The sequence below is a fragment of the Phaethon lepturus genome, unplaced genomic scaffold (assembly GCF_000687285.1).
Source record: "Phaethon lepturus isolate BGI_N335 unplaced genomic scaffold, ASM68728v1 scaffold15650, whole genome shotgun sequence".
NCBI classification, from domain to species: domain Eukaryota; kingdom Metazoa; phylum Chordata; class Aves; order Phaethontiformes; family Phaethontidae; genus Phaethon; species Phaethon lepturus.
Genome location: NW_010512729.1, coordinates 12,550 through 37,012, shown reverse-complemented (window position 1 = coordinate 37,012; position 24,463 = coordinate 12,550). Strand labels below are relative to the sequence as shown.

Here is a 24,463-nt window from a genome sequence, read left to right as displayed (position 1 = left end):
GGGTTCATTTGCTGAGCTCCAGTACTTACTGCAACTTTACTCATCCTCTCTTGCAGATGCCCCTTGCTGGAAATAACAACTAAACAGAGCAGCCCCTGCTTCCTCAGTGAAAGTGAAGAACGAGTGCTCCTAGCCTGCTCACAGCCGCAGTCCCTCCTAGGTATGTGGCAGACACACGGGGTACAAGCAAGGTGATTGTCTCCTTGGCTAAAGTGTGGCTGTCAGACAGAAGCCTCGCCAAAAGAAGCCTTCTGCTGTAAGACAGAAGAAACTGCCCCTCTGACCTCTGCTTCTCACAGCACAGCACATGTCATTCCTTATATCCTTCAATACGTATTTCCTTTAGGAACAAAACATCTGCATTCTTAGAATACTTGTTGTACCTGATGGGGTAGTCAGCAGCACTGAGATTAATGAAGAAATCCCATGGCCAGTCATTCATCTCCATTAAGTCCTTCATGGTTTGCAGGTAGGTGGTCAGAAGACTTGCTCCTCCCCAGATAGTTGCCATTCTCCAAGAAGTGACTCTCACATTTGGGTACTGGTTGGCAAACTGGAGCACTTGCCGGTGCAAGTAATTGGATCGCTTTACAGGAGAAAAAAAGTAATACATTCAAGTTACTCTGTCCAAAATTGGCCCTCCCTGTATCTACTACCAACTCTACTTCTTGACTCACTGAGCGTTGCCATTGCCTTGCCCTCACTTATGATGGCACACAACCTTCTTTTGCTAAATGCTAATTTGGAAATGTACAGAGACCCCTGTTTCATTCTTTTTATTACAACTACAGTAATCACTAGTCAATATAAGTAGCTCTTATTTATCATTTGTCATCAGTAGATCCCAAAGGGCTTTGGTAAAGGAAGTGACTGTTACTACTTTCCTTTCACAGTGTGAAGTAAAGTAACTTGCTCAAGGCACCTCGTGTCAGCTCTCCATCCAGTGCGCCACCACTGTCAGTCTGCATCAACTTATCAATTACTGTTAACTAAATGTACAACAGACAGACATGGATAGATACTCACAGACATATAAGGAGAAATGAAAGCTGTTACACAGAGAAGATAACAACAAAGGAAAAAAAAAAAGGCTCCAAACATATAACAGATGGGGAGACAAAAAGTGACATGCACTCTATGCAGCAGAGGTAAAGAGAAAATGAAGAAGATGACAAAGATGGGTAGACTGACAGATGGTGAGACAGGCAATTTATAACCAGTGATATATTACCTTGTCAACATGAATGTAATAAAAATGGTCTTTATGGTAAATAGCCTTAAACATGCGTTGGAGCTGCCGAGAAGCTCTGCCATGAACAACCAAGACAAATGCGATCCTGACTGGGTTGGCTGGCATGTATTCTACGGAGTCCTCATCCCACTGTACATTGTTGTTGGCTTTTCCTGTTCGAAAACAAAACACAGGACATCTCTGAGTGTATCCACAGGGCAGGGGTGCAGAGAGAAGTACACATTTCTCCTCGGGTCTCCCTTCAAAAGCAGTTTCTAAGGAAAAGCGAGAACTCATGAGGGGTGCCAGCTTGCGTGCCACCAAGATCGTACCCCTCTCCTCCGTCACGATACAGGGTCATCACCCCACGGGCAGCAGGAGTGCCAGCCTTCTCCACGCAGCCCTGCCTGTGTGCCTCAACCTGGACAAGGCTACATGAACATGGATAAATACCCAAATGTTTACGAGTCAGACCAAGCTCCACTTGGGTACACTACACACGTTTGCATCTTCAAAGGAATCACCTCCAAGTTTCTAAGCACTGTTCAAATTATTAAAGAAATGCCAAGGCCAACTCCCCTTCTGCTTCCCCAGAAATCAAATCCCCCGTTTATCAAAAGATGCTCATTCCCATGATCAGCACAGTTCTGCTGAGAAGCTGGTGAAACTCTGCTGCTTAACAGCTGCTGAGGATTATCTTGACTGATAGCATTTATTTGTAACAGCAGATGTATCATGGAACATTTAAATGGCAACCTGCATATCTTCACTTCTTTATGTACGAGAGGGGCTCTTACAATCCTATTTTAAATTTGTGTTCATTTCTATTTTAGCGGAGAAATTTCTGGTCTCTATTTTCTAAAGGAAACACCGCAGTGTATGGTTAAGACAGGATGTACTGATTAACTGAAGAGCTGAAGGAACATTTTTACCCCGGAATTTAAAGTGCTTTGGTTTTGGTTTGTGTAACAGCTCTTCAACTCAAAAACCTTAACACAATGTAAGAAAAATACAATTTTATCCAAAACCTGACATTCATTCTTCAGTTAAACCACCTCTTGAATGCTCTGACCTTGTAAGGACCTTTCTCAACAAAAACAGTTCAGGGAAAATCTGACGTTTTGAATATAAGCAAAACAAGGAAGGAAAAGGCCTCAAAACTCAAAAAACCCCTCCTGCCCCAACTTTACTCTTGCTTTTACTTTTTAACTTTTTTTCTTTTTTAAATGAAAGGGAATATCGTTGTCTCAAAAGTTTCTTAGTCCCTCCCTCTGCTCCCCCAAGGTACAATTTTTCAAAGTCATAAGATCTGAGTTGTTACTTCGGTTTATTTCCTCTAAAATGTAAATCTATTTGACAAGTTCCAGAGATCTGAACTTCTGATTATACTGAAAATAAGTATTTAACTACTGGAAATGCATGTGAACATGGGCAGAACTCAAAAGTTCATTTCCCACTACAAGCAAAGGTTTGGAAATGGCCACGCATGAGCTGAACTTGCTAAAAGCAGCAGCTGCCATCACATGCAACAACATTAATTCACCTGCCTTCCACCACATGCAACACTTTGGCCAAACAGTATATGTCAAAATCAATGCACACCTATGTTCTCAATAAACAAACAGCTCAATAAAGCTCCTTGGCCAGGATAGCAACCACAGGTGGGACAGGACTTTAACCTGCTTTGTTTGAAAGTGGCATCTCCCCTACCCTCCCAGAAAAACAACAGAATTGTGTTTTACACTCTTACAGGAACTACTCATCACCTTTATTTTTTCTCTCACCATCAGAAAAGCTGTTTTTTTCCTACCTTCCCAAAAAAAGCCTCATGAGTCAATTAAGAGTCCAAGGGAGTCAGAGAGAAACTGATGCCATTTAGCAGATTCCAAGTGTCCAGGGCAGTTATTCCTACTATTAGAGGTTAGAATCTCCTAACTGACTCAAATTTGAAGGGGACTCAGGAAAAGACCCTCAGCAAACTTGGGAGAATAAGAGGTGGATCTTCTAACAACTTAATGAGACCCTCAGGTTTGAAAGCAGCATGAAGCCCTGAGAAGTTCATAGCTCAACCATCACTCTCTTTTCAACTTGTCACGGATCCTCTGTTTCTTCCTGAAAACACAAAGGAGTATATGTGGGTAAGTCATACGCAGTTCCTGCACTAGTGCCTTTTGGGATGCCCCCATTCTCCTCCCACCTCCACATACCAGCTGTCTCAAGACTCTTTTCGCAGAGAGTGGGGACACAACAGGTTTGTGCTAGGTTGCAGAATGAACTTGAGGCTGCACCCAGGCACAGATATATCAGACAGCATGAGTATAGCCACGAAACCCACTGTGCCTTCCAAAACATCTCCTACAGCTATTAAAAAAAACATGCTCATGTTTGTCTATTTGATACAAGGAACAAGAAAGGCGACATTTGCCAACTGTGAACAGAGAGTAAGTGACAGGGAAAGATGCTTTTTCCCAAGTTTTGGAAACTGGAAACATACGTTGATAAAAGTAAACAATACCAAAAGCTTTCTTTTTTAAAATGTATTCATTACAAAAGTTGGACACAGGAAAAAAAGGCCTTTGCCTAATCCTTCTTGATGCATCTTCTCCTTATTAAAGGGAGTAGCATGAACTCAGAAAAAACAGACCGATTGAAAGTTTGCAGAGCACTGTTTCAGGTTACCTAAACAATGTGGTCCCCTTAATTGTACTGAAATACCCTTGAGTAATTGAAACACTCCTTTTAGACAGCTACAAGAGAGAGATCCTGCTGCAACTGGAGCAGCACATCCCAGAAAAGGATGGTTCCAACATCTCCCATAACCCTCCCTTCAAGTTTCTCCTCAGAAGTGCTTCCCTAGCACACTTGCTTTAAATCAGCATCTGTTCTTCCCATCCTGGAGGTCCAGGAAAGTTGTATGTGTAAGAGATGTACCCAGACTCTAGAATAGGCTCTTTGCTGGACTATACAAGGGGCTAAAAGGCAGCTATGTGCCTATCCAGGAACGTCCACGGATACTGAAAACTAAAACTAAAGTCCCAGAGGCACACTGACCCTTACCTCTCTGCAGTCCCTCAAGGAACATCTGTATGCTCATAAATTAATGCAACTTCATTGCCCCCAGTTGTATCCAGACTACCCATCAGGAAATTTCTAGCCCCGTGAGTCACTCTAAATGGGACACCAGCAACTTAGATGGTATTTCTTTACAAAAACCTCCACCATTAACTCAATAAAACTTGGATGAACAGCATTAAAAGATCAGAAAAAAGCTTAAATTTCATTTCTTCTATCATTTTCAGTTTATTATAGCCATTTGCCTATGCTCAGTTTTATTATTTCTCCCGCATAGCTGATGAGCTTCCCAATGGGTGCGCTTAGGGCTTTTGCACAGGGAAAGCAAGGGACTGTGAAAGGAAGAAAATGTGCTTGCAAGGAAAGCTGACAGGGGAATGAAGGGCAGTTGCAATTGCTAAAACAACCCATTTTTCTTTTAAACTGCTTTGATTTCAAACTGGTGATGTCCCCTCAATGGACTGAAATATTTTTAGTGGTTTTCATTATAGTTTTGGATACCAATCTTCTGAAATTAGTGGCTTTCTGCAATCATATGTAGAAGGTGAGGGGAATTTAAAATAGGCATATTGTGGGTCTTTTATTTTAAACTAACTTGCTTCCAGTACCCACACTACCATTTATCTAGCAATTACCAAGAACAAAATCCTCCCGAATTTTCACCTGAAATGCCACCTCACTTCACTGGGTTTCTCTAATAAATTCCTGTAGTGACTTGTTTTCCTCTCTGCTATTTTCCTACTCCAGTCTCTTTTTCCACATGCTCCTTCCTTCCTTCTCTTTCTCTTTTAGGTTTAGGTTTTTAGTCCCATTTTCCACCTGCATACTATTATGGTTTCTTTAATCTAATCCTATTCTTGGCTACCTAGAATTTCACAAATGTAAGAATGTTGTATTTTTTCCATCTGTCAGAGTATCTGCTACTTCTGCTCCACACCGTTACTTCCCCAGTTTTAGCCCATGGCTGTTAGGCACTCTCTATTTTGCAGGCTACTCCAATAATACAGAACGATCTCGGTTTGCAAATAAGATGAAATGGGCAGCAAGCATTCAATTGAGTGTCTGCTTACTAAAAAAATACAGTAGGACTTCAGAGCTGTATGAATCACATCAAGATCTGAATAGGTCTGGTCACTGCATTCCTATAAAACTTGTGCATACCAAAGTCTTGCACACCACGTTAATGCCTGCATATTAATGACCTGCCTCTCAGGCAGGAGCACATCCCCTGCTAGGTGTTAGGACAGAAGACACAGAAGACGCATCAGATGATTTCACTTAACATTGTACCATTCAGCAGTAATAAAAATCTAAAAGGATTTTAAGGTAGTACTTGTGTCTGATAACTACTTCAGTGCCACCGCTACCTTGCCATTTGCCACGAGATCACTCAGGGTGCCAATTCAAGTGGCCTCCAGCCTCAGTCACTTCAGTCCAACAAAAAGCAGTTGCGAAAATCACCTTCCTCTCCCTGGTCCCAAATAGCCCTTTTTTCACCTCTGTTCACTCTTCTCCTTCTCACCCACCAGGTACAGAGGAGTCACGGGCAGCTTCCTTCCCTACCCTCAGCCTTCACTAACACTTGTCACCTCTCCGTATGCCATCATCTGCCTTCCCAAGAAAATTGAGTCAAGCCAACCCAGGAGAATTCCCATCTTCTCCTCCTGCACTGGTTGCTTGGGGCAGTCTCAGTGGGATTGGAGCTGTACTCCATCTCACCTAGAAAGCTTCTCTGAGCGTGGGCATTGCCTGTCGAGTGGACTTTCCTACAGATTTAAGGAACTCCCTTTCCTAGGATAACTTACACAGATTGGTGTTTTACAAAATGTAATAAAAAGCCCATGATGTTAATACAAGCTAAAACAAAACCTGTGAAGAATATTATGTTACAGTTAGATCTTGGGAACACAGCTCTAGCCTCAGAAATAGCTTTGCACATATGAGTGAGTGGGGAGAGTGAATGAAGTGTCATCTTTACAGCCATTTGGTACAGGTGAAACAGTATCTCTGGCCTGGAAGCAGCAGGACTTGTCTTAAACTTCCTCAAAGTCTGCTGTTTCATGATGCAGTGGATAGAAGAGTGACTTTTCATGGTGCCTTGCTTCAGAGAAACTGCCACATGGAACCTCAACAGAAGTGGCTGTGCTCAACCAGCTCATAACAAACATTTTCTAGCCCTTGCATCAAAGCATATTTATTTTGCTATCCTACACTGAAAACAAATCATGGCATTTTGCTCTGTGACCAAATGCCTTACTGAGAAAAGCAAAAGTTGCCCTTCTGGCTTCCTGCTCAAAGCATGGCAAGATTGACATCAATGCGTGTTAGCAGGAACACCCGTACCTATTTTTGCAGGTAACAGAAGAATCTCAGCTCTAGTGCAATTTCAACTTGCACTTTCTAGAGCCCACACAACTCAATACTCATAATTAAGAGTTTAATCTTCAACAATTGCAGTATTACTAGATGCCAGAATAATAAACATAGTTCAATCATTTTCATATTTGCTGTAGTGCCACATTATGCTCAATCATCCACCAATATAACTCAGAGACAACCTGCTAATCTTTTACCTCTATTGCTAATTAATGAGATCATCAGACTTCTCTAGCAGCATGAAGCAATCTTTTAATGAATTTTGTGAGGCATATTATTTTTTGTAAATCAATCCATCGACTTCTACTCTCAGCTTGATATCGTCCTAGCTGTTCATCAGAATACCTCTGCACAGATACCTGGATGCTGCTGACTTCGTCTGAACACAACTGTGCGTGTGTACTCTGCCTTGACAGCATGAATCAATGGATAGAGGACATCAGAAGAGTTATTGCTGCGTAGTTCAGCACACTATTTACTGCTATTACATCCATAAATGCAATCAGAAGCCTTGTCATTATAGCAGGAGCACTAGCCATAATCACTCCAAAGAGGCAGAGCTCTGCAGTCCCTACTTAAACTCACAGGAGCAGCCCCATTCCCTCCAGCAGGACCACTTCTGCAACAGCCAGCTGAGCAGTAGTTGCTGAACTCAGATTTCCACTATAAACTCCTTCTTTTCAATTGCTCACAACTCATAACAACACAGCAGGTTGAAAATTTCCAGGCCTAGCTTTTGTCTGAAAATCTTTTCCATTTCAGTTAGAGCAAAAACATTCCTTCATTTTAGAAAACCTAATTTTTGTAACAGACCTAGTAATAGAAGTAGTCGGAGTTATATAAAAACAACAAAAAACTTCACTGAAGTAATTCACCAGTGAGCCATCAGGACCTGATGAGAAGTCTTTGTCTGAGGGCTTGATAATAGCAATATTCACCTGGACCTATCCAGACATCTGGCTGGAGTTAAGGCCCAACGATCCATTACAGCAAGTGCCTCATTTGCCATCAGGCTCAAGAGGGGATGATCTGTCTTCCTGCAGTACCCTCCAGCGAAGACACCTTGCACAGGCAAGGTAACTCCTGAAGCACTGCGTGTGTTAATCACACTTAGAAGAAAAAGCAATTTTTCCTATGCCAGAGACTAGAAAACTACCTTTAGCAACATTAAACCCAACTTTGGGATGCCAATTTTCACCTCCAGCCTAGGAAATTATGTTTTCACGGTGGCCCTTGTGGACATCTTTAGTGAAAGAAAAGATTTTAGGTGAGCATTGATTTTTTATTTTTTAATATTACTATTTATATGTAAAATGCCCACTGTCCTGTTCACAGTGTAGAAAACCCCTCCTTCATATTAGGGTATTCACCAAAAAGTGGGCTTAGAGCATGCGCTGCTTTGGTGAATGTGTATGCTGACAACCACCCCGCTACAGAGCTCCCTGTATCACAGGCACGTCCTGCTCTCTGCAAGGCCATCCCGTGCCTCTAAGAAGCAGCATGAGCTGATCATGTTCAGCATCTCAGGGAATCAGCACCTTTGCGTGTCAGCTGAACCGAGCACATCCACCTCCCAGGTCAAAGAAGGGCTGGGTTCCACCTCTAGCAAAACAAACCAAGTACCTGATGAAGATAATTAACATGACCGGTCACACATGTGGCTTCTTTTAGTGGGCTTTAACTTGCTCAGCAAAGTAGGAGAGGTGCAATCAGCTGAGATCTTTTATGCAACTGTCCCTAGGACACAGGGATTTGAGAGAGATGCTTATGGTTTACAGAATGAAATGTTGCTAGTTATGTTCTGTAGATTTCCTTAAAATTGCTGCTACCCATACTTTTTATCTGTGAATTAACATTGAGCAATTTGGATAAAATTTCAGAAATCATGCTGCTATGGAAAAGTGAATATTCAATTTTTTTTTCAGAAATGTTTTATCTCAACAACCCCACTCTAGTACTTTTCATTCTCAGACTCTACCGTGAATTGCAGAAGCAATTTATGATCCTCTGTAAGTTCACATGATCAAGTAACCCATAAGCAAAAATCAATGCAAGGTAGGCAGGAAGCAGTGAGACATAATTTACAAGCATTCAATGACTAGTCCATTTAACATTAGAGAGACAGGTTTCAGTAATGTTCTTTCCATGCTGAGCAGAAGCCCTGGCTTGGAACAAAGGAGCTGCTGATGTGGGCATTTTGAGTCTGCTTTAATCATTTCAGAGAGTGACAGTATAAACTTAGGGCAGTCAGAGGAGAAGAGCCACTGCCTTACAGCCGGACAATCCCCTTCAGGAGATCACTGGAAGTTACTCTACAGGGAGTTTGTGAACTGATAAGCAGCTCTGCATCCCTGCAGAATTTCATATAAAAAGGAAAACTCCCTGTCATTACAGATTTAGGTTGAGTTCTGCTGCAACACCTGTGCTGGAGAGATTTCTGCCTTGTCTATGGATAGAAAAATAAAGTACACGAAAGAAGGAAGGTAGGAAGATAGAAGACACATGTAGAACTGTATGGTATTCACAGCTGAATCATAAGAAGATGAATAGTTTCTCCCTTTTCCCAAGGGGGAAAAAAAAAAGATAATTTTCTGTTTTGGAATTTGAAAGAAAACATTTCCATCCCAGCTTTGTCATCATTCTGTTATAGCTATTTAACATTTGTGCTGCATGCACCACTTCCAAGACTCACTCAAGAACGCACTGGGGCAGGTATCATCCATTAAGCAAATCCAGAAAGACACCCTGCACCAGAAAACTCCATGTATGTTTTTCACATGATTTGAAGAATCCATTGTAAATGAAGAAATATAAGAACCTTGAGAACAAAGACAGAAATCTTTTGTATCACAAAATCCATGAAAGCAGGTGGGATAACACAGGACTGTTATCTATTCTATGATCCTATGACTGTTCAAAATTAATCTCAGTACCGAATTTCTGATTATGTGTATGTGTGCACGTGTGTGTGCTGCAACAGCACATTTATATCCACTAAATTTCAAACAAAACCAGAAAGCATTTGAAGCAGCCTGCCGTATTTCAAACAAAAACTTTGTTCTGTCTTGCAGTCAGTCTCAAGTAGTTACTGAAACAATTTTTACGATTTGCAAATGACTGATTAATTATCAGATACCACTATACTGCACTTGCAATACACACTAAACTTGATTTACTACAATACTTACCTAGGCAGGCCAATAATCTCAGTAACAAGCTCACTTTTCTGACTAATTATGAAAATGGTAGCATTCCTGAGAGACAAATCTCAATTATTTGTAGTTTTTGCTGGAGTGTGTTAGCCAAGCATTTTCTCCTTTTTCCTACTGACTCTCATGAATAAATAAATAACACTCAAAAGCAACAGTAAATTTAATTAATGTTGAATTAGAACTAATTTCCTAATAATAATAATATTTATAATATCAGCTAACAGCCGATTAGCACATCACGATCAGTGTCATTAGGGTGAATACAAAATGCCTTGTAAGTGAGGAAGAGGTTATTTTTACTACATTCAGTGACAGTGCTGGACTTTAGAGAGGTAATATAAAGCAGATCCAACAACTGACACAGATATTCCTTGCAAAGACCTCTTGCACCTTATACCTTAGTCCAACTTAAACATTTGGGAGGTAACACCCTTGGAAATCACAAAACAGAGAAAGACCACTGGTACCTATACCATTATAGCCCTAAGAAAATGCTCTAATAAAAGACAGATTTTTCCAGCTTGGCTCTTGGGACTAACCAGCAGCCCATTCAGAGTGGGACCCCCAGTTCAGAGTCAAAACTTGTGGAGACCACCCAGCTGATCACCAAAACCAGGAGTAATTCCTGAATGTGCCAGTTCTGTGACAATACCCTCAAGACAAAACAGAAAACAGCAGTCCTGTCTTTTATGGTTAACACATAAGGCGTGAAAGTTTTCTTAACGTGTGAACCCTCCTCTCCAGTGAGTTCGCTGCAGGGCAAGACACTTCATTCAGGTCCTGGGGCCCAAGAGCTGACCCCCACCCAGCAGAGTGACTACTGCCAGGGAAACTTTGTGCTCATTAGGAGAGGAGAGGTTACAGTAGGGGAAAAAAAGCAGTGAAAGGGGTGAAATGAGGCATGTGTTTAGATATCTTACCCACCACTGATTGTTGCTTTAAGGATGCTCCTTTCAACAGTCCAAAACTGATGAGAACAGGAATTTGTCAGACAAGATAAAACATCCCACCACTCCCAAGAAAATTGATGACACAAACCCAAATTGAAGCATTTATAAAACCACATCCACTATTTGCATTTTCTGGACACAGCTACAGCCACACCAACAGCACTCTGGCTTCTACAAGAACAGCACCGCAGCGTTGGGAGGTGCCCAGTTCTTCTGGGCAGCTTCTTTAGCTGGTGCCTGCTATGGGCCACCAGCCACCAGCACATCCTTCCTGGAGAGCCCCTGCCAGGGCTGCTGGCGATTGACCTGCCTGCAGTCCCCTGCCCCTCTGATTGGCAACAGCGATGAGATTCACACTGCTAATTTAACACATCAGCCTCTCCAAACAGTCCATGGAGACAGAAGGACCCTCCATAGGCTGTTCAAGAGATGGCGAAAGAGGCAGAACTGGCCAGTGGCAACAAGGCTCCTTTCCAAGGCTCCTTTCAGTCGATAGACCCAGGTTTCTCTCGGGCAATAGTGGTGCACCATATGTACATCAGTCTCCTCCTGGTACAGTACAGATGTTACCTGGGGACATCACTGGTGGCAGCCCAGAGGTGCCCCCAGGTCCTGCAGTTTGCCCTAAGGGCACCTATATTAGACCATCAACTACTGGTGTAGGTGGCCTGAATTACACACCAGAGGATGCCAGCCCTCTTGCTGCAGACAGATTACATCCCAACTTGGACAGCGATGACAGGCTCAGCGCCATTCATGCCAAAACCAACAATGGGCTTCGCAGTCAGCTCTTCTCTGCACTGAAGCACTTAGCTCCCTTCCCTGCTAGAGAAGCCTTTAGATTTCTTGTGCAGAACAAGACGAAAACACAGAAAATGTCCTTATTTCAGTACAGACTTTCTCTTCTGCCTCAAATCATCATCAAGTTTAATCCTTCAACGAACAGAAACTTGAAAGCCAACCAGTTACTACAGAACAACAAAGGCATATATTAAACAAGAAAGTAACAATATCAACATAACAAATCCCAAGCGTAATAGCAATAGAGCTCTATCAAGGCTCACGCCTCAAATTAGCATTTGAAACAGCCTTTGCAGATTCCAGTGCCTGTTTCTGTGTTTTGCGGTTTTTTTGGAGGCTGGTATATCCGTAACCTTTACTCTATCTCTTCCTGTCTTGCTCACAGTACGAATAATCAATAAGGAGTGAAAATATGAGCAATTACATAGTTAAAGTCAGTCTCTACTTCACACAACCTCCCAGGAGATATTTATGTACTGCTGAGACTACTAAGAAATGAATAGGTAGATAAATGCATGTTTGTTACCTGCCTGATCAATGTCTTCCCATTCTGTGTTACTGTGCTGTCATTTTTCAAGTCCTATGTAAAGTACCTTTTCCCCAGATATTCTTAAGAAATGAGCAGTAATCACTATAATCAGTTGGTGTAAGGTCAGGACCAAGTTAATTTGTACCATATGAGGATCTGGTCTGCTAACTTGACATTAATCCTTCCTTTGAGATTCCCATTACGTCTGTCTCCTATTTTTTGAATACAGAATTGGAAGGACAGAGTCTGCCGTTATTCTGTGCCCAGGATAACTATGAACATAATGTTGGGAACAGACCAAAAAAGTCAAGACTTTCACGGGTATTTTACATAGCTAGTTTCAAAAGGTCTAGTTAGGTACTGAGAATAAAGACTGACACCAGCAAAAGCAAAAATAAACCCGCATACCTGTGCCTTGTGTCCATGTGCGGGAAAACATGAAAGTTTAGCCTTACATTTTAGCTGACACTAGTTGCACTGCACGTGAGTCAAAAGAGAGAGAAAAGATAAATAGCGCATGTCTGGGCAGATTCACTCCAAAGCTGTCAGGCTTTGCTTCCTCTGCATCCCTTTGAGTTAAGCTTTATGGATTTCAAAAGCTGCAGGGCTGGGACATAGCTGAGTGCTTTTAAGAATCTCATGCTATGTCAATAAAAGACGCCTGAGACATCAGATTCATGTATGTGTATGAACCATAAATAAGTATGTGCCTTGTGTGCGAATACACACATATACACACTAGTAGGTTAGTTAAGAAATAATTGTAATTGAAATATTTAAACCAAAATACCACACCTAAAAAAAACCAGCTTCCCACAGAAACAAATGCAGTTTCTGCATTCACAGTATTCATTTCTCAGCATGCGTGCCAGCACATAACTAGTGTCAAATAACCTTTATGTCAAAGGGTATAGGTAAGCAATGGTTTTCCCAAATGACCCAAAGTAAATCTCCTCCCAAGAAAGAGAGCTGCAGAAGCTTGGCCATTCCATTTCTGCAGGCTTTCCCCTTTAGCACCTGGGATTTCTTGTTATCTCTGGTCAGCAAAACCAGCACGATAGAGGGACATTAGCTCCAGTGTTAGCAGATTCACTTCCAGCTCTGTAGATCACAAGGCTCAGCTCAGCTGGTACTCCCAGCAAGACCAGGACACTGCCAGCCTCCCTGCTTTAAGTTCCCCAGCTTGTCATCCAGTGCTAAAAGGCTCCTCAGGGGACAAAGTCCTTTTGGTAAGCAGAACTGGGAACCAGCAGACAGGAATTAGAGCACTTTTCATAAAATACTTTTCAAAGATCCATGATCCAAATTCAAAGATCCAAATGATCCCAATTCAAAGATCCAAATGATCCCAATTCAAAGATCCAAATGATCCCAATCATTTTCAAAGAAAATACTTTTCAAAGATCCATGCCTTCCCTTAATATTGGCATTGATCTTTACAATCATCTTCATTTTCTCTGTTTTATGTGCATTAAATGAGCTCATTCTGTGTAATTTAAATTTCTGAAGTAGTACATAACCTTACCTTGTCTACCTCACACTCCCTATATAACGTACTTCTCATTTGTCCATGTGAATAGTAACACATCAATGAATTTATCATTGATCAGTTCTTGTACTTCAAGAAAGCTTGCTACCATGTGTACTACTTAAAGGATGAGCATGAATAATTTTATCCAACACAGAAGAAAAAGAGGACCAATCTTCTCTTAGTGTATTACTTGTTAGACAGAGGAATGCAACATAATTATATTGTGACATTTCCAAGAGCAAATAGATTCTACTGTAAGCAATTAAACACCGGTTCCTTTGGCAGACTTCAAAACATTACTCATATGGTATGCTAAGTTACAATAACATTTGAATAATAAATAACACCACACTACTTTAGCTAGATTTTAACATATATTGACTGGTCAAAACACAGGAGAAACAGGTGGGTAATTCCTGCACAGGCCACCCTTACACTGAAAATTTTTCATTAACATGGAAGATGTTCAGGAGGTAAATATGAGCATTTTTAGAAAAAAAACTAAAAGCAAGCACTAGTGACAATAAGTACTCTGGACCTAATTAAAACGGAGAGTTTTGGTCTGTGCACTGTGTATTACAACCTACGTCTCTCTTCCCGGAGACAGGAAAGGTAGAGCTGGGCTCTCCTCCTTGGCTGGAATGCTTTCCAGAAGCTGCTTCTGATCAAGAGGGATTAGTAAAGATGGTTTAAGAAGAAAAACCATCGGGCATTAATCCTCTAAACATTTCATAGCCAACATATCTTTAATACAATCCCTCTAATCCAATTAGGGTGCCTTGAAAATCATATCTTGAATTCCATGCTTCACTGTGATCGGTTCGGTGTGAAACATCCATTTACAAGACAGCTGCTAAATGCCTTCTCCACTTTCCAGCCCACTCTCCACCCTCCACTGTAGCTAAACCCAAGCCCTGCCCTCGAACAGGCTGACTCCAGCCGTGCAAGCTGCGTGAGCAGCAAACACGCATGCCCTAACACATTAGTCAGGGTGAGCATTCCCAGCAATTTCAAAAGCAAGCTCGCCACATGGAAGAGAGATTTTAGATATTAAAATCTCTTTCATTCATAAACATATATATTAAATATGCACGAGAAGCTGAAGACGTAATTTTAACTCCCCATTTCACACCTGAGTATCAGTTACTCAGAAACATCTCTAAGAAGAGCAAGTGGACTACAGCCTTAGCAGGGGGGGTATGGACGCCGGCCTTTCAACATTCATCCCTTCGAACCAATAGGGAAAACAATTCCTAATATGTTTTTGCAAGCAGGGAACAAATTACTACTTGTTAACGGAGCTTGATTTTTTCAGTGTTCTCATGACAATTATTTGGATTGGTTTTCACAAGGGTGTATATTTGCACTTACATATATGGGCAAAGAACAGAAAGAGACAGCATAGTCTTGCTGCTAAAATAAAGGACTTTTACTCTATTACTCCATCATGGTATAAAAAGATCCCATTAACATACCACTAGAGGAAAACAAAGGAAAATCAAATTGCTGGCAATGAAAAATGTTCAACAAAAACAAAGTAAACTGATTTTCTGTATTTCACTAGACATTTCAGTTTTGTGGTTAAAAAACCCCAAGTGCAGAAAATGTCATTTTATTGACTAAGTTACCGGCTGCTGTTAAAAGCATCTGGGGAGAATTTGTATGTGAAATACATTCTTGCAATAATACCATAATTTATAAAGCAGAGTTATAAATTTCTCTCAGATTTTAACGAGGCTATGATGCCCCTGAATGTCAAAGAGCTGCTTGAACAGTAACTTGTAGAAGACTCCACTCTATACTGCAAAAAAATTAACATCTGTGCAAAGTTTAAAATAAAAAAAAATTAATGCTGATCTGTTACAGACAAAAATAATAATGGATATTATTATATATTTTAGCTCTGATCCTCAGAGTCTGTCTTCCCGTTCTGCAACTCTCCCCTTCATGTTAGCAGTCATTGGCACTAAATTTGGCACTAGGCACTTGCTATTTACTGCGGTTGGGACTGATCCTGCCCAACGCTGCCACCCATGTGCTGGCAAGGCTTTAGCAGGACCTTGACTTCAGGGAGGCTTTGCTTGTGTGCAGCTTATCCCACACCATTGAATTTGTGGAGTTTGGCAGAAGTGAGCACGATGTATGAGTGTGGATCTCTAGGAATAACTTAATGGCGCAGCATACTATGAGACAGGGCACATGTCCAAGTAGTTATGCATTTTAATTAGGTAAAGCAAGTGCTAAAAAAATGCTTTGAAGCTCTAGATGTAATTCAGTAGCATTGGTTTCCATTAATTGGGGTTTTTTTCTGCCACCTGCTCACTCATACATAAGCTATTTGACTACTCCTATCACAAGGGGAGGCTTAAAAAAAAGAAAAAAGCCTCCATTCAGATGTCATTCAGGTCCTCTACCTCTACAAAGATGGAACCCCAAACTAAACAAATACATTCACAACTTGGCTTTTATGGTACAGTAGGACATAAAAATCATCAACTGGCAGCAAAACTCTTAAGCAAAACTAATTTGGGAGATGAAAAAGTGTGAAACAAGAAACATCTCGCAGATTGTAAAATGACATGTTTATTTAAAAAAAAAGAGACCAGGAAAAATAAGAAATATTAGCAGAGCATAGCAGTAACAACTGAAAGACTCCCTGGCTGTCAGTTGGTTAAAGCTTGCCATTAACTGCAGGCTCCTGGACTGAAGAGCAAGTGCTCCACAGCCCTCAGACACTGAGCACCTGAGCGACAGCAACTAAATCGGCACATAGGCTAGGTTAAGCCAGTCCTTCTCATAATTAATACTTTGAGCATCATCTGGAAGAGGAGGATGAGGAGATAAAGGGGTAAGAGAGACAGGGAAAAGCCCCAACAGGTTTGTTGCAAAAACAGTTATATACTTCACCATCTGCAAGGGTGGGACCAGTAAGGATCCTAATTGTAGCAGCTCAAGTACTGAAAGGTACAAAATCACAGCACCGGAGAATCAGGAATCACTGAGGTCTCCAGGTATAGCAAGGTCTCCAATTACTATTGCAGCTGCTGCTGCAAACACTTCTGTGTGGCTGTGGACTATCAGGAACTCATCCTTCTCATAGCTTAAAAGCTAAAAACCCCCAAAGATTACTTCTAATTGTAGCTAAGGATAGATATTACTTTTTAAGGCAAGGAGTTAGTTAATGAGTAGTAGCAATGTAACTCTTTTCAGTTCATCTGCTGAATTAATTTCAGTCCATCTCCTGCTATGCAGCAGGAGTCACCCACATGAAATCAATGGAGAATCAACAGTGTAAAATTAGTATCAAAAGAGAATTAGCATGTCTGAACCAAATTCTGCTCAGTTTGCTCATGTTCCAGCTCTGAACAATTTTTGATCTATATAAATGCAGATTAACTTCGAGCTTCCTTAACAATCCCCCATTCTAGCTAAAATAATCAAATACAACTGACTGCAATTTCCTTCAAATATAATTTCTTTTCCAGTATCTTTGACATTAAAAGAATGATGAAAAATCTCTTCATATTAGTTCCCAAGACAGTATTGCTAGAAGGTGAACTGTTTATCCATACAGACACCACTCACTCGCTCCCTTTCTTGTGTGAGATGGACAGGGCAGAACCCATCACTTGGCCCCCACCAAAACTGAGTCATTTTTGAGGATCCTTCTCTTTGTGCTTCAGTGACAACCCCTCCAGAACACTGTTCCCCACCAATCTGAGTGCCTGGGTCCTGCCACACTCTGCTGCAAGACTTAAGATCTGATTAATACTATCAAAAATACAGGCCAAAGTAGCCTGCTGAGGATGCTTAGAAAAATTTTCTGTGGTATATAACTTTTTTTTCCCCAGGCAAAGTCATGATTCCTTGGCAAATTCTGCCCATGCCTCCTTTTACAAGGAGTAAAAGTACTGAGTACTCACTCAGTTTGAGTATTTATTTCTAGAGTCGGAAAGTAGTTTTTTTTCACATTATAGAATATCTTGAGTTGGAAGGGACCCATAAGGATCATCAGGTCCAACCCCCTGCTCCTTGCATGACTGCCTAAAACCAAGCCATCTGACTAGGAGTGTCATCCAGATGCCAACATGCATTTACTTCAAGACATCCAGTGCCAGCCTGCTTATCCATAAAACAAACTGCAGTGTGCAGATTTTGCTGCCTACTCAAAGATGTTTATTGAAAACCGCATCTAATTCTTAAGGTTAAGAAGAAAGCATTCTATTTCCTATCAAAGCCAGGTTACTATTTCACTATTCTAGTTTATTCATGTTAAACAATCCCTTCCCTTTTTATGTTTACTTTCAATTTAATGGTACTGCTTATCAACAACTGAAAGTTTTTAACATTACCATCAAGTTCAATGTTAAAAGAAGAAACCCAGAGAAAACATATCTCTAAGGCAGTACTTCAAGAAATTTCCTCAGAAAGAAATCTTTTAGAACACTTCACAATATTATTTTACAATAGGTAAAGTAAAAAAAAAAGCAGTCTGCTCACCACCCTGACCTTAATGTCACAGTAAGTACCATTTTTTCCTTAATGTAAAAGGAATTTACATTAAATTCTGGAATTCTTTTAATTTCTGGAATGACTCTTTATGTAAATTAATTCAATGTCTTACGGCACCAAATGCTTACTGTTCAACAGGACAACTTTCACAGAGTTGAAGACAACATCTGAAAGAGAATACCTGTTTGCTAGCAATTCTTTTATTAGAGCAAAATCACCCTCCAAATCCTAAAGTCATCTACTATGGAAAGGGTTAATATTATGTTAAATGAAGAAGTATTTAAAAATTACAATTATACCTGACACTATAATTACATTGCCCTATGGTAGAATCCCCAAAGAACATAGAGACCTTTTGCCAAAGGTGATGCGAGTGTTAATATGAAACCCAACGTGTGCTCATTTTGATTACATATGTGCCTGCTGAGAACATATGATAGAGTCCAAAAAGCTAATTCATTGTCAGCATGACAGCAGGAACTAATATTAAATCTTGCACACCAAGTAAGTTTTCCAGATTACCAATTACCACACAAAACTAGGACACATTGCAAATGCGGTAATCAGCATGAAAGTAAAATGCGAACAAAATATTGCTAAATAGAGCTCATCTCTGAGACAGTAGTGGGTATAGGAAATCTCCAAATAGTTCATCCTTTCTCTTCAAAGACAGCAGCATTCAGTTAGTCTAACTCTAATCCCACTTACACCATGTTTGCACTGACTTTCACCGTGCTTATCCTCACTGGCACTGTAATAAAGTGGCAACACCGTTGTCTATAAACCTTCAATTGCTAATTCTCTTTAGCAATATATAACAGCAGTTCAAAACAGATTCCCCCCCACACACACACTTTTTATAGGTAGCCTGCATTTCAAAGATACTGCTGAGTGGTTTTGTGTTCACTTCTCACAAGTCCCTGGCAGGCTTCCGGCACTGAAATCATATTAAGAGTCAGTTTATACCTCTTAACCCACACCAGCATGCTAACATGCATTTTGATTTACTTTTAATTATGGACATACTCATGCATCAGTCAGTATTTTACAGAGCAAGTGCCTAGAGTATGAAGAGGAGAACCCAGAGTCAATGCACACCAACAAGCTAACCCTGGGGAAACCAGATATGAACACAATTTTGAAGGCAGCAAAGACCCAGCTAATACTTCTAACTGCATCTTTACCTGCCTTTTTGTTGCTTTACTAATGACATTATTAATTAATAACTACTGAGCCTTCCCAACAGAGCATTTTAAATAACAGTTGAATTTCTTTATGGATGATTATGAATCATAGAAGTATGTCTGCATGTTCAAAGCAATAAACAAGCCCAGGTAGGGAGCCTGAACTGCTGGGGAAAGTGCTCTTTGAAGCTTGAAGTTTTAGGGATGCTAAATGCCTACTGTGTAGTATTATGCAATTTCCAGTCCAGCTTGATCCAACTAATCTGAAGAAATGTAGGATTTCCTGCGTCTTGCCTCAGCATAGGCAAATGCTGTCTAAAAGGAAGATGATGGCTTTTTACACAAGCTGCAGGGTCGGTTAGGTTCACTGCTTTATCCAAATGAGGCTATGCCAGTTTAGGCCAGCTATCATTTTCAGTACTCAACTAATGTAATGAAAAGAAAATTGTCAAATCACAATTATTTCGACTCAAGATTTATGCAAATGATGAAATAGGTTTCATCAGCTTTGAAATGTGTTATTCAGGGATGATGCAAGGTTTTCACGTTCTGCTTGAATTTTGGGCAAACTCGGGAAGTTTTGAAGGTTTATTTAGGGGGCTTATACGAAAAATGGGGACAAAATTTTTAGCAGGGCCTGTAGTGATAGGACATGGGGTAATGGTTTTAAACTGAAAGAGGGTAGATCTAGACTAGATATAAGGAAGAAATTTTTGACATTGAGGGTGGTGAAACACTGGCCCAGGTTGCCCAGAGAGGTGGTAGATGCCCCATCCCTAGGAACATTCCAGGTCAGGTTGGACGGGGCTCTGAGCAACCTGCTCGAGTTGAAGATGTCCCTGCTCACTGCAGGGGGGTTGGACTAGATGGCCTTTAAAGGTCCCTTCCAACCCAAACTAGTCTATGATTCTATGATTTAGGGCAGCTTTGTGCTATTGCAGCTGTATAGGTTTAGATATAGGTTGAAATAAATTTGTAATGCTTGAAGATGAAAACTCATTTGGAGATCCTATTTATCCATAAGATAATTTTTTTCATCTCCACCTTGAAAAATAAAAAACCTCCTACTATTCAAAGAAAATTCCAGCATTAGTGTTCAACAAGATCGTCGCCTTTAAGGTGGAAAGGAACTTGCACTTCCCATTCACTCTTCACTGGGTTTAGTTACCATCTGAATGAGGATTTTACTTTTGCTTATTGACTGTGCTTAACATTTCTTTCTAGTGTTTAAATTGGTACATAGACAGCAAAAGAGCAGCTTCAGCTGTGCTTACTGATCTTACTATCCGCCTTCTAGATAAAGAATTCAGGCCCTTGCCATATAACACTTGGTAGATGAGGAAAAAAAAAATCTGTACGGTTTTCTGGACAATGCAATACAAAATTATTAATCTGTATTTAAGCAACCTCTAGGCAAGAGAACACAGGTGAGAAGACATGCAGGGCAGAGCTCAAGTGCACCAAGGCTTTACAGTACATGGGCTGTTTCGATGGCCGTTTGCATGGGATCAGTCTTACCCACCAGCCCTGAGGGACAAATCCAAATGCCATCACGTGGTTTTGTTTCCAGCTCTTCCAAGGCCACACCCTTTTATTCCACTGATCCACCATGTACCTTTTATACCCGGAGCACAAATCAGCCAAAGGCAGGTTTAGTCATCTGGAATAGACGCTCGATACGCCTTGGCAGACAAAGTAATTGTGGCCCTTCTCTACTTTTGCCTCCAGGAATCAATCAGCCACCCCACAGACCTCTGGAAGGTGTGCCCTCTGAGGACAGACGGCATGTGAATGTCAATTCACCCTATTCTGCTCAGTCCTGGTGAAAACTTCTACTCATCTTTCAAAGCAAACAGAATTTGCTCTCAATTACCCAGACAAACTACTACCATACTTTTTCTTTCTAATATTTCTTTCTGTCTCCTAATCCAGTCTATGGCTCAGTCCTTCTACAGGGATTCGTAGCAAATAGAAAGAATAATATCTTTCCTACTTTCAGATATTAAGATGGATCATGATTCCTCCTGATATGTTAGAAGCTATTTATCAGTTTGAGTTATGAGGCCTTTCTGACTGTGAAGATTTAAACATCGATTTAATGCCACCTTAAAGACTCCTAAAAGTGTAGGAGATTGCGTAAGATAAATAATTTAACAATAAAAGGTATATCAAGGCAGACATTATTGCAACCTTCCACCAATCAATCACCATTTTCCATGTTTATCCAATTTTCATCTTAAGGCTCTGTACATCAAATTGCCTAGACATATACTACACAACTGAAATAACTTCATCATTGAATAAAACCGCATAGCCATTAAAACTCTCTAATATCAAGACAGCTGACGTTATGTTAAATGTTGGCTTCAGTGTCGTATGGTAATAAATTCTGACCTAAATCCAATCTTTCATGGATAGCTGATTCATAATGAAAAATCACTGTTTTGTCACATTACCTTAGGAAATTTACTGAGGAAACTAATACAGTACAGGACAGTCCTTGAAATATATGATAATTAAAAACACCATTCCCTTCCTATCCACCCTTAAACAAAGGGAACGGACCTGTTTTGGTGCAAAAATATCAAACATGCTAATAGTTACCAGTTCAAGAGAGAAAGTTACTATCATGCTTTTCCTAGGTCTCTAACGCAGAAGCAATAATTGATACACTACAACTGATACCTCTTACAGTAGCCATCAACCAGCAGCACACAAGTTCTTGTACCAGGTCGAAGCTGCTGAGCCAAACAGATAAAAACGGAGGGGAAACATAAACATCATGGAAAACTTTTCCTCTGATTTCACATTTGTGCATTGCTGTGGTACAAAGCTGAAGAACTGCCACCAGTGATGTCTTAATAAATTTGTTGAAGGTACAGTAAGTCAGACTGGACCTACAGCTGGACTGCTCTCTTGCCTGCCCTCATTCCCCCAGCAAAACACCAGGGTTTTTCAGGGATAGAACTATAGATTTTAGTGCTTAAATTAAGTGACTTCAGAGAAACTTGGATATAATTTTCCTCCTTAAAGATACTTATGTTCAGCAAACTCCTATGGGACTCAGAAAAGGTTGTTGTTATTTTGCAACAAAATTATTTCCAAGTCTCTTGATAAACAGGATGTAAAATCCACTTAAATACCAAACTAACACCACCACCACCGCACACCATTTTTCTCTGTGTGTATGTGCAATGGAGTTAAGTACCTGTTATCCCTGTTCTGTACATGGCATGAGTTCTCTGAGGTGTCCCAACAAGCCTGTGACACATCAAGGAATGAAACCAAAGTTTCCACAGTACTAGTCTAGGGCTTACTTTCTAGTTAGTGCTTAAATGGTTGGCTTATGATATGGGATAATGGAGCATATTCTTGCTGTCACTCTTTAGTTGGGAGGTCTCTAATGACTTCTCTGCATAATCACATCCCCAGGTGATAATACAATAAATAGACTTTGAGAAAAATATTCTTTCAACGTAGGGACAAGAGAATCTTTTTTTTTTCCTTACTCTTCTAAATGAGACTTCTGCTTGGATGGATTCCCATAGAACTCTGAGCCATTTCAAGCTTGCACTGGGGCTCTCTGGTATCACTCTTATTTCTTTCGTAAATTTTTGCAGTCTGCAGCAATAGAAAGCAAACATCAAGAAAAACACTAAGATATCTGCATGTTTGGCAGATTATGCCTACAAATGGCCATAAATGATTGAGAGAAATGAAAACGTGTGAACTTGTGTGTTAAGCGCGGCCTTTTCATTGTAAACGATGGAGCTGTATCTAGGGGGATTTCTCATTAAGAAGATCCAGAACTGGACCACTTTGAGTAGATTTCCTTTTTGCAGACTAGATGAAGAATGCTAGAGCTGTCTGAAGTCTTCCTGTAGTATTCCTTGGGAGCCTGACAGAAGTGATTTTCCCATTTGTTTTTCAGGGATCTGCTGGTAGAGCATTTTCAGAATCAGAATTGCCATAAAACTGTTCTTATTCCCAAAATACTGGATGGACGTGCTTTGCTTTGGACCGTACACTTCCATTGACTGATAAGAAAAGAATCCCCAGCCCTGAACACCTCTTTTCTTTTCTTGATCTTTGCTTGCTCCTGTAGGAACAACATTGTCTTGTCTTTCCTTGGTGATCTTAAAATTATGGAGATAGAAGTGTGCATTTTAAGGTACGATGATAAAGGTTACTGAAATAAGACATTATTTAAGTGATGTCATCAAACTAGTGAATATACATCAGTTACACCTCTAGCCCACTTTGCTTTTAATACTTCATGGGAAGCTTGGGTTTGTTGTTCACCTCCTGGCAGAAAATGGTAGAGTTATTTACAAAAACACATCAGCTCCACATAGTCTCCCTCTGCTGTGGCTTGGCAAATCCAGCGCGCATTATGTAGAAGTCTTACTCACAATTAATCTCAGTAGCTCTATTCACAACTAATCTCAGTCACACCTCTCCTTAGCCATTTGCTTACTCTGGCAAGGTGGGCAACCGAGCCAGGCTGGCTTCTCCTGCCCAGCTTTCCCTTCTGTAAGGGAGTATATTCCTTACAATGCTTTTGAATAAGCGAGCAAAGAACATGACTCCTAGAGAAAATGACTTTGGAATAGATCCTCAAACCTGTTCAGAGACTTATGGGTATATTAGTGAAATTCTTTCAGAGCATCTACACCTAGGTCCCATGAAAAAGAGAAAGTACAAATGGGTAAAACCTATTGCAGTAAATTCCTCTTTTAAAATCCCTTTTTCCTCCCTACTATTCAGTAAATTGCCCAGAATGAATCACAGCCCACAAATAGATGGAGAACATGAAAATGTAGGGTTCTGTTTAGTCATGCTACTGTCAAATTCAACAATATTATGCAGCACAGTAACACGCCACATACACAGAAGCTTTCAGTCTAAAAGCAGCACAATTTAAAATACTCCACTGCATGGTAATATTCATTGGCTGGATAGAAACCTTAATTTCCAGTTAAGGACACAGATGAGTAAGCAGCAAGACTGCTTAAAGCTGCTATTTACAGCTGGTCACAAACAAAGGTGCATTCTCACCAGCGAA

At 40.5% G+C, this 24,463-nt stretch overlaps 1 protein-coding gene across 1 annotated transcript in view; it reads right to left on the bottom strand.

The window, feature by feature from the left end:
* Window positions 1–383: 383 nt before the first annotated feature.
* LOC104621474 (xylosyltransferase 1-like) overlaps window positions 384–24,463 on the bottom strand; it is a gene marked incomplete at both ends in the record, with an annotated part of 35,221 nt that continues 11,141 nt past the window's right edge. The window contains 2 exons of the mRNA XM_010287983.1: window positions 384–586; window positions 1,232–1,404. Coding sequence (XP_010286285.1) covers window positions 384–586; window positions 1,232–1,404 — 376 coding nt within the window. The remainder of the gene's footprint in view (window positions 587–1,231; window positions 1,405–24,463) is intronic.